This window comes from Dioscorea cayenensis, chromosome 6, assembly GCF_009730915.1.
Source record: "Dioscorea cayenensis subsp. rotundata cultivar TDr96_F1 chromosome 6, TDr96_F1_v2_PseudoChromosome.rev07_lg8_w22 25.fasta, whole genome shotgun sequence".
NCBI lineage: Eukaryota > Viridiplantae > Streptophyta > Magnoliopsida > Dioscoreales > Dioscoreaceae > Dioscorea > Dioscorea cayenensis.
In genome coordinates this window covers 8,428,423-8,440,272 of record NC_052476.1, presented here as the reverse complement: position 1 = coordinate 8,440,272, position 11,850 = coordinate 8,428,423, and the positions used below count along the sequence as shown (strand labels likewise).

The window sequence follows — 11,850 nt, the reverse complement described above, 5'->3', positions numbered from 1 at the left end:
GTGAACCAAATGAAGATCAATCTCCACATGTTTGGTCCGCTGATGTTGAATTGGATTTGTGGAGAGATAGACGACAGAGACATTGTCGCAGTAAACAATGGTAGCATTCTGCGGTGGTCGACGGAGCTCGGTGAGAAGTTGACGAAGCTAATAGCATTCAGCGACAGCATTTGCAACGCCACGGTACTCCGCTTCGGCGCTTGAGCGGGATACCATAGGTTGTCGTTTTGAAGACCAAGAAACCAGGTTGTTGCTGAGGAAGATGGTATAGCTGGAGGTCAACTTGCGGGTGTCCAGACACCTGGCCCAGTCGCCATCAGAGTAGGCCACTAGATCGATACAGGTGGAAGTAGTGAGCTGAAGACCAAGAGCAGCAGTGCCCTTGAGTAATACAAGATGTGCTTGACAAGGTCTTACCATCCTTTTTAAGATCTCCAACTCTCTGACACTGTCGTGACAAGGTGATGGTGGCTTGGCTAGCAGCACGGTTGCTAGAATGGGGAGCTTGGTGCTAGGTTATGGAGGATGAAAAGAGAGGGTGAGTACAAAGGAGGGGGTGCTTCACAATGTGAAAAGAAAAAATACAGAAGGAAAATTTGGTTAAAAGTTGACTTAGGGGGATGGGTCCACAATAGTGGTGGTGGCGGTGCACTGGTAACTATGGGACTTGTCCTTGGTGATGTAAGTAATAAAAAATGATGTTGTCAAAACTTAATAGAACTAGTAGGACAACCCGTGCTAACATTGCAGGTATAAGTAAACATATAAATAGATATATTTTTTTCATAAATTAGGGTTATTAATTTATATAAAGTTTAATAACAATATAATATAATAAGGTTAAAATCTTATAATATAAACACATATAAAGTTTTTTACGTAAAGAAGAGTGATTAGATATGACAAATGCTGGAAGCATATAATATCATAAGATTCAAACATTCTTTATGTAGGAAATTTTTTTATAAATTTATAGTTTTCCTTAATGTAGGTTTACGATTTGGGATGCATCTGCACTTTGTCTCTACAAATAAATGTAGTAAATTAATATTTTGGCTATAATACAAAATAAATGGTTGTTTGGGGATGATTTGTTAATTAATTATGATTTTGGCACCATAGACTCTATAGTTAAGGGCTTTGTTTTGGACTATTTGTTTTTTGAGAGTCCTACAATAAGATTAAATCTCTTATCCTCCAATTTGGTTACATTCTTGTCGATTAACATTGCATATTATTACTCCGAGGTTGAATATTCATTCTTATATATTTTTATGATAGTGATGAAGTAATGTAACTCAAGTGAAGATATTTTAATTTGAAATAACTTTTTTTTTTTTTGCTTTATCTAATGTTAGAGATAATGTTTGGAAAGATCATAAAAATGTATTAGAATTAGAGTTGATGAAATTAACCTTAATCGTTGCATATATGTTTGTTTAGGAAGATTAAAGTGTATATCTACTAAATTTTTTTATCATTTTTTAAAAATTATTGGTGCATACTAGTAATAAAAAATTGTGATTGAGACACTACAAACTATGAAAATGATGAAAAGGCTTCCAGAATAATAAAAATTAAACTAATATTATACTAAAATCGTAGTTTCTATAAGATAGCTTATAGTTACACAAACCTTACACTGCGAGCTTCAATGTATTGAAAACAATTGTTTCTCATAGTGCTTATAAAATATAGCATCTTGATTTCAAATTATATGGATGTTTGGAATCTAATTTTATCTAATTTTATACAAAAACAAAATAAATAAAATAATTGAGACTATATTATAACATCACTGTGTTGATAGTAAGTTTGAGAAACAATGCAACTGTTATTACATATATTAGATAGCTGTTATGAACATTAATTTTTGATAATGGCTATCCTCACCATGGAAAAAAAATAAAAATTGTTATTTACATAAACACTTCTTCAAGTGAGACAATTAAATATTGTTTCTCTTCTTGCATCCACACAATTCATAAATCATGTGTTTGTTATAAATTTATTGAATATATATAATATGTTATTATATTTTTTTAGGTACCTAAATAGATAACTTATATTAATATTTATACATTACCTATTATGATAATAAAGTAACTTATGATCAAAATGAGCTTCATGGAAAGAACAATAAGATAAATTTTTAATTTTTATATTGTTGTGACTTTGTTATTTATTTAAGCAAGAAAAAAACGTGCAAGAAATGTTTTATTGCAAGTTGTGCAAGTTTTAGACTTGCATTAGAGGAGAGAATTGTATTATTAAAATAATTGACAAAATACCAAACTAAAAAACTAAAAATTGCATTTTCTATTGAGAACAAATTAAACAAAAAAAAATGTACTACAAAATTAATTTCTAATCAAACAAAAAAAATTTTTTAAATCCCTCTCCAAACATAGCTTCCCTTTCCACACATACCTTTCGATCTTCTTTTCCTTTGCATCTAAAACAAAAATTGAAAACCAACAAATTCAAATCTTGAATTAAAATTCAAGCAAAGATATTAATAAGAAAAGAAAAATAGAAAAATGGTACTTAAGCTCTTCTTCTCTCCAATCTAATACTTGCCATATAAAATAAAACAAACAAAATCAAATGTTGAATCAAAATCTAATGGCAAGAAAATAAAACAATTAGACCAAAAAAAATTGGAACAAAGCCTTTCTTAAGCTCATGTTTAATCTCATGCCCCTTGTGAACAAAACCAAAACTAAAACAAAAAAAAAAAAACAATTCAAACTTATAGTTAAATTTCAAGAAAAATTAATGAAGAAAAATAATACCTTTCTTGATCTCACCTTCTACCTAATCTTATGCCCCTTATAAAATAAATTTTCCATAGTGAGTATACAAAAAGACAAAATCAATTATCTGTGGATGAACCATAATGAAATACTTTGCCCTGGAGAACCTAGATATGTTGGATCTTCGATTGAGAAGTTGATTCCAACTCTAATGTGTTGATCAAGGAATAACGAAACCTCCTAAAGCCCTTTGAACCAATACATGTTGAAAGCTCTGATCATAAGCAAGCCAGGTTTTAGTTGCTTGATGTGGACTCGATACATCTATGCTTGCTTGAGGTGGAAAAGATGCTTGGTTGGTTATCATATAATATAACAATATAATGTATAATTACACATATACCTATAAAATAAAACAATGATATTTAAAAGGATGTGGAGCCCACAACAAAGAAAGTCAAAGTAAAACTCAATTGAAAACTCACATGTGCCCCCCTTAATAATATTTAATAACAATTATCATAACAACAGTGACATGCATTAAAAAGCTCATTAGCATGCAGTATGTCTCTTCTATTGGTCAAAAGTGTAGCTGGCCTCTATCTCCTGGCTTCATATGTGAAAGTATAATTTCCTTCTCTCTTTCTATATATGTTATTCTCCCTAGCTATATATATATATATATATATATATGGAAAGTGAAAGTGTTGTTATTTGATATCTAACTTTTTTGGTTAGATGCAAGTTATATTGTTCCTCCAAAGGCTTGAATGAAGAGTACATATCTTGACGAAGAAGAAGAAGAAGAAGATAACAGCAAGAAGAAAGAAAGAAAGAAAAATTATAACAAAATTCACAACTAAGTTGTTAACCAAGAAACAGAGAAACCCAAATTAGCTACAAACTCGGTAAATCTTCCTCACCTATGGTCATCTTTCACTTCTTTTTACCATGATCTTTTTTCAATTTCAAGCTATCAATCTTCATCTGAAGTCTTAGGAGGACTTGGCTTTAGATTGAGATTTGGATTCTTATTCTTACTCTGATGATTAAGAACCAGCTTAGCCTAGGTGGTGTCAATGCGAAGCCCAACCGCCATGGCCTTTTCGTGATCATAGGCACCGATAAGGGTTCCGAATCCAAATCTGCGTCATCGGTGTCGATCTTGTTGGGGAAATTGAGCCAAGACAATCGGCAATGAAGGTAAAAGATAGCCACCCAAGCGAGGCTGGTTCTCAATCATCATAGCAAGAATAAGAATCTAGATCTCAATCTAAGGCCAAGTCCTAAAACTTCCGATGAAGATTGACAGCTTGGAATCAAAGAGAAATCATGGTGAAAAGCAGGTGAAGTAGATTTACCAAGTTTGTAGCAAATTTGGGTGTCTTTGTTGAGATTAATTAATTAATTAATTAATTTATATAGACTCTATTATGCGTGATTCACGGATTTCAATATATGTTTAGATTTATTTTCTATTGAGTTAATTTTCATAATTATCAAAATCAAAGTTAGGAGCATAATTAATAATTTATAATAATTTAAATTTTACTTTGATTCTGAATTAGTATAACATTCAGATTTTAGTTTAATTATTGAGGTTTATTTAGTAATCATGAGATTAATTTTTGTCCATGATTATAAGGTTGTTTTAATAATCATTAGGAAAAATAACAACTTAGAGTTGTTTTATAAGCTATTCTTGGCTATTTACTATAATTGGTAGAAGCATCATTATCACCAAATTGACATCTATTGTGGAAACCATTTGTTCGTGAATAACCATGGCATTAGTGCTTGCTTATTCTCATGCAGGTAACACATAGGCTCAAAGAAAGACTGTTGTCTGGCAGAGATTTGTTTGCATATGTGGTAATAAGGTTTTTATAATTATAAAGTATCTATTGTGAGTACTTATAAGTCGGCCCCAATGAAGACTTTGTACTTGACTGGATCTCACTATAAAGACTTGATTACTACAACAAGCTAATCACTAGTGAGTTAAATCTCTATCCAAAGACTAGATTTGATGTCACTTGATTAACTTGAAGATGGGTTGTTGTTATTTATATGTTTTGATTATTAGACATCTGGTTAATTATTTTTGAGCTAATTATTAATTATTTCTCTCTATATAGTTGACATTATGAGTGTTAATAACGTGTTTTCTACACTCAATTGCATTCCTATGCTTAATGGCACAAATTTCAATGCTTGAAAAAAATAAGATAATACTCGTTTTGGGATGTATGGATCTAGACTATGCGTTAAGAGAACCATGTCCTGCATCTCTAACAGATCAAAGCTCCATTCATGACAAGAGAGTCTTTGAGAGGTGGGAGTGGTCTAATCATATAGGTCTAATGATCATGAAGAATACAATCCCCGAGGCTTTTCTAGACACTATGTCTGATAAAAAGAATATTAAGAAATTCCTAGCCACCCTAGAAAAACACTTCGTAAGAAGTGATAAGGCAGAGACTAGTGCTACCCTAAGGAAACTAGTATCTATAAGGTATAGAAGTGACCGGAATATACGAGAGCACGTCCTTGATATGTGTCATCAAGCTGAGAAATTGAAGGGTTTGAAAATTGAGCTACTAGAAGCTCTTCTAGTGCATCTAGGGTTGATTTCCCTCCCTCCTCAATTCAGTCAGTTTGAAGTGAATTATAACTGTCAAAAAGAAAAATAGATAGTAAATGAACTCATCTCACATTTAGCATAAGAGGAAGACCAGATGAAACAACGTGAGGTTGAGAACGTATATTTGGCATCTTCAAGATCTTAGAAGAGAGAGTTTAGAGTGGTTCTATGAATATTGAGCTTATAGGGATAAACTCCATCATTACGGATCCACTTGCATTAACACCTATAGTTTTTAACAAGCACGTTGCTTATATGGTCGACATTTGTAGAGATGCTTTGATTAGTGGGAGTTTATATTTAGTTAGCTTAATATTTGTATTAATGTCATGACATTTTTAACATATTTTATGAAATTTCTAGTTTATTCATTATTTTACTCTGAACTATGATCTTATAAAGTTTTTATAGTTGTATTAGTTAGAAATAGACAAGCATAGATTACATTAGCTCGTAATTTTCATGCTACACACCCACACTTGATCTATGTCATTAGTAAGTCGGTATATGTGATCATTATAGGTTTAGTTGCATTATATTGGTGACGACTGCTCCTTTGTTACATGTATAGATGAGGCTGATGGACGAGATTGATTTAGGTAATTTTTCAGTTGTGATCACATTTTAGTTGTTAATGGTAATTTATACACAATTTTTTAATTCCTGAAACTGCATGATTGTATGCTCCAAGTGGGAGATTGTTGGGGTTTGGACCACATATCACGTAGGGATCTAAAGATATATATGCACAAGTTATGTAGACATACACAAATAACATTTATAATTGTGTATATCTTATCATATTTAATTTTGAATGGGCCCAATTGTGGTGATCTATATAAAGTCTAGATAGGGTTCTAATTATTTAAATTAGATGTGTGTATTTACATAATGAAAATAATATAATGAGCAGAATTTCCGGGGGCAAAATTGTCAAGTCTATCGATGGGTAGACTTGTAATTAGCCTCATAAAGATTTCTTATAAATATGGTGTGCTCCCTAACTGAGCACGCTAAGGGTCTGAGATTCAGAATTAGGGTTTTCTAAATTAGGGTTCCCATCTCCCCTCTTTGCGTGTGATCAGTTAGAAGAACCACAAGACCCATTCATCGGCATATATAAATTCAAGTCCAGGTACACTTCCGCAATTTATTGTTTATTCCCAGATAATTTTCAAACAAGAAAATCCTAGCTTTCATAGAGATTATTCCTATTGTGAAATCCATAAAATTCCTTCACCGATAAATCATGAGATTGTAGGGCAATCATCCCTGAAAGAAATAAATTAAGCCACCAAAATTTTCTATTAACTCTCTTCACTTTTGTTTGTAATCCACTTTTTAGTTTAGTAATACATGGTTTTAGCTCTTTTGTAAAAAAAAAAAAATTATGACGTAGTTCAGAACGTTGATGTGCCATGTCTTTACAAGTATGTCACTCCGGACATCAAGAAGCTCATCAACATGTAGGTCACATATTTGCTCAAAAGTGTAGCCATCTTCTCCCGCATGGCTTCAAATGTGGAAGTATAATTTCCCTCTCTTTTCGCGTATGTTATTCTTTTTAGCTATATATATATATATATAGAAACTGAAAGTATTATTAGTTGATGTCTAATTTTTTGGATAATTAATTTGGATACCGGTTCTCTAAAGGCATGAATGAAGAGCATGGATGTCAGGGAGCGTTTGGATGACGGAATAGGAATGGGCGTTTGGATGAAGAGGGTAATGGGAATGGGGGTAATGGAAAAAGAATGGGAATGAAAACTGTGTTTGGTTAGAAAAGGTTATGCATTGGGAATGTAAAAAGTAAGTGGGGGATATGTGAGTCAATTACCTTTATACCCTTCTTTCAATAAAAAAATGTATGCATATATGTTTTAATGACACATAGATTTTTTTAATTATTAATAACTTCATTAAGAATTAATTAATAAGTTAATTAATTACTTTTAATTGTCAATGTATGCTTCATTTTTTGTAAGTAATTATTTAAATTATTAAAAAATATTATTTAAATTATATTGTTTAAACATTTAATCAAATAAATTTTTATAATTACTATAGTTTTATTTAATTAATTATTTAATTAATATTATTAATAATTAAATTATATAAATTTCTCTATTTCTAAGCTAGTGAAGGTTTCATTCTTGTAATTATTTTAATAATAAACATTTTAATAACAAAAGAATGACATGCATGAATGTTAAATTATATTCAAAAAAGTTCATGACTAGATCCATGAAATTTTAATAACAAACAAAAAGTCATCATTAGTCTCCATGACATTGAACAAATGTGTTACATTGTTGGAAAACATAATTTGTAAACAATGTCATCATAGGGGACTCATTGTGATTGTGACATGTTAAACATATTCACGGCCAACTCTTGCCTAAATTGAGTCCATTCATTAGTTGGTTGCACAGCTACAATGTGTTCATTATCATCTTCTACACTTTCCTCCAAGGATGTAGGCTCAAATTCATCTTCAGCGGGGTCTTCTATCATTTCCCACCTAATGAAATTATGAAGCAAACAACACGCATTAATAATACGCCGTTGCGTGGCTATGCTGTAGAAACTCGGACTTGCTAAAATTTTCCAATGAATTTTCGGAAGCCCAAATGTCCTCTCAATCACATTTCTAGCACTTGCATGTTTCATGTTGAAAAATTCTTCAGGAGTTTCTGGTCGATGACCATCTGCCCATGAACTCAAGTGATATCGCTGGCCTCGAAAAGGCGCAAGAAATCCAGGGCAATTTGCATATCCAGAATCAACCAAATAATAGAAACCTAAGATGAAACATATTATTTATTAAGTTCAATATTGTAAGAATAATGCAATGATTATTGTGGTGTATTTTAATTACCGCTTGGAACTTTCAAAACATTAGATTTTGTAACAGCATCTCTAAGCACTCGTGCATCATGTGCTGAACCCTCCCATCCAGACAAAACATATATAAATTGCATGTCTTGACTGCAAAGACCGAGTACATTAGTAGTGATCTCAGATTTTCGTGTTCTATATCTTGGCCGGTCCGCATTGGGCACATTCACTCGGATATGTGTCCCATCCAATGTGCCAAGACAATTCTACATTTGGAAAAAATGAAACATTATTACTTATCTACTTGAGTACTTTAAGAAAAACCACTAAAATGTATTAGTTACCTTAACCCACTTCCACTTTGGGTCGGTTGAATTTTCTGGGACGGGTTTAGGTTTTTATAAAAGAACGCTATGACAGAGAATAATTGCTCGTAGGACAGCATGGAAGTGTCTACTAACTGTTTCGGCCGATCTCACAAAGTCAAATTTGATTATCCTATTTTTGACATGGTGTGCTACAATGTTCAAAAACATTGCAACCATTTCCTCAACGATGACATTTCTAGTGCCTCGTAACCTACCCGTGGTGGTCAACAATTGGCATAAGTTATGAAAACAATGTCGATCCATGCGTAACTTGTCAATGCATTTTATGTCACTTTCATAAATCACCCGACTTAGGTATTCATATTGTTTACGACGCCTACATGACACCTCGTATTGAATTGACTTGTTTCTATTATCCATTTGTTTTCTTGCACATATGGCGGCCATGGTGTTTAACACATAGAAGTAACACATGTACATTACAAAATACAATCGGACTTCATCAACCTCGTCCATTCCTAAAAAGCATTTCATAACACAAGAAAATTAAGAAATAACTTTTCATGCCATACCCATTACCAACATATTTGTAAATAACATCAAACGAAATTAATTTTGGAAATTTTTCATGTAGACTAGTTTTATCATAATCTTTGAGTGAAAAAAATATAAGCATGAAGTTATACCATGAAGATCAACCAATATAGTACATTATTAAATCAAGAGCAAATTAAACCAACTAACATATGGCATTAAAAGTCTAAAACAATAATAGAAGAGAACCATGCATATTTATCAATAACTTTTTCGTCCAAAACAAGTGAATTAACACAAATATATATAAACATATATAAAATGAAGATGAAGTTTGCATGGTTTGTAAAAAGCTCTTGTTGTATTCCATGCATGTGAAAGTGGACAACATAAAAACTACACCATCAATTAACATCAAGTTTATGATGCCAATCCCTCTCTAAATTGGTTGCCATGCATGGATATAAGGAACCTCAAACAAGTTGGCAAGAAATTTTGAGCCACTGGCTCCCAAATATATATATATATATATATATGGGGAACCTGAAGCAAGTTGGCAAGAAATTTTGAGCCACTAGCCACATGCTTATGGATAAAGGAATCTCATTCTTTGTATTACACTTCAAGTACATGCTGGAAGGTTGAAGTTATTTGTATTAATTAATGTTTGAAGAGTAAATTGCATTTTTAGTTTTTATATTTGATATATTGATCTTGATGTTAATTTTTTCCCACGCGTTTACACAAGTTTCAAACAACATTAATTACTTATATTGGGAAAAAAAGTTATCACATTCATGAAAATTTATTTGTTTATTTTTTTGGTTCATATCATCAATCAATATTTTTTGCATGAGAAATTCGAATGTGGCATATTATATTAGCATTTATGCCATGCATTCTATTGTAAAGAATTTTAATTAAATAATTACATAATAATGAAGATATAGCATATTAACTAGCATGCGATATTAATTAAATATATTTTTAAAAATGACAAGGCAAATATTACCATGCAAAAAAGAATATTATCACATTAGAGACTAGGTATATATTTGTCACATGAACATATTGAATATGAAAATAAAAGCCAGAATTGAGTTCAAGTATCAAGCTAAAATGGTTATATATAACATAGATACTGATGGTATTGTATAACATGGGTTGCTAAATTGTTAATGGATTTTGTCAGTTCAAGAAGAAATTATATTCAAGATGATCACACTGTTAAAAAAACACGTGAAGATTAAAAATAGGAATAAAGTTTTTTACACAAGGAAAAAATGAAGAGAAAAATAATAACAAGATGAGTAAAATAGTATCATATCAAATAGAAGAAAAAATTAAATCCACCACTTAAGAATATGATTTATTAAAATATATAAAACATCTCATATAATCTGATAAGAAACAGATCATAATTGACAATTCCAATGGCTTAATCATTAATAAACTAATCTTTAAATAAAGAAAAAAAAAACCTTCCACCTTAATTAAAAAGTAAATTAGTAAACATATATATATATATATATTTAATTACAAAGGTTGTATGCAAGGCCTCATATACCCACTGAGTATCTCATTGTAAAGGCAGAGATTAACCAAAAAAACAAATCAAAGAAAAATTGTAGTATTCTTCACAACACCAACAGATGATGCAAGGAAAACAAGGAAAACAAGGCAGAGATCTTTCAGTCCCGATCCGAACAACAACAACACATGAATAAATTATATCTTCACCGATCCGAACAACAAGAACAAAAAAATAAATTATAACTTCAACATGATCTTGAATCACAGGAGAAAGGAAGCAGGAGGTTGAGAGAGGAACCTGTGAGACCTCGCCGCTGCTTCCTCTTTGTCGCTTGAAGTTTGCAGGACACCGGTGGTGACGATGGTGAAGATGATGATGGCGACGGCGAGGATGGTCACGAGAGCCAGCAACAAAGTAAAGAAGAATTAGGTTAGGATTGGGATATATACAAGTAATATTTTAAGTTGTTCATGGGCAAAAATGTAATTTTATATTTCATTACAGGGTATTCTTCCCAATATGGGGGGAATGAGTTATGCCTTGAGGGAATGTAATGATTTCTCTTGGCCCTCAATCATTACATGCAAAAAAAAATATCCAAACAAGAAGAAGGGAATGTGTAATCAATCATTCCCTTCCCCAGGGTAATGATTGAGGGCATCCAAACTCCCAATGTGAAAGAGAAGAGATGATGGATGGATTACTAGTGATTTTTTCTGTAGTATATTATAAGTTGACCTCATCATTCCCTTTAGTCTTTACTCTTTTCATATTGATCAGTTCATGCCATGCTAATATATCATAACAATTTTATGACATTATGTTTAATTAGTTTATCATGACTGTGGTTAAATGAACCATAAATTTCATTATGTGGGGATTTTGCCTTAATTAATTAACCAAAGAGAAAAAATATATATAACATTCAACATGGGAAGAATGCCATACTATGAATTTAACATCATCAAATTTGGAAGAATTGACTAAGGGTAGGACATTATTGTGTATAGGCTCATATGAATCATCAATAAAAATTAATAACATTGAGTCAGAACTGTGATAACCATTAATTACCAGCTAATTGGCAAATATATTATCTGATTAGGATATAATTAACTTCTATATTATAAATAGATCTCATGCCATTAGCAAAACCTATAGATCAAAATAAAGGAAAAAAAAAAAAAGAAAATTCTCCTATCTTTCATCTTA

At 31.6% G+C, this 11,850-nt stretch overlaps 1 protein-coding gene across 1 annotated transcript; it reads right to left on the bottom strand.

Annotated features, from left to right (window-relative positions):
- Positions 1-7,755: 7,755 nt before the first annotated feature.
- LOC120263112 (putative nuclease HARBI1) lies at positions 7,756-9,086 on the bottom strand. The gene is made up of 3 exons (XM_039271017.1): positions 9,054-9,086; positions 8,282-8,507; positions 7,756-8,204 (listed from the first exon to the last, which is right to left on the bottom strand). The coding sequence occupies exons 1-3, from the start codon at positions 9,084-9,086 to the stop codon at positions 7,756-7,758; spliced, it is 708 nt and encodes a 235-aa protein (XP_039126951.1).
- Between the last annotated feature and the right edge of the window lie 2,764 nt (positions 9,087-11,850).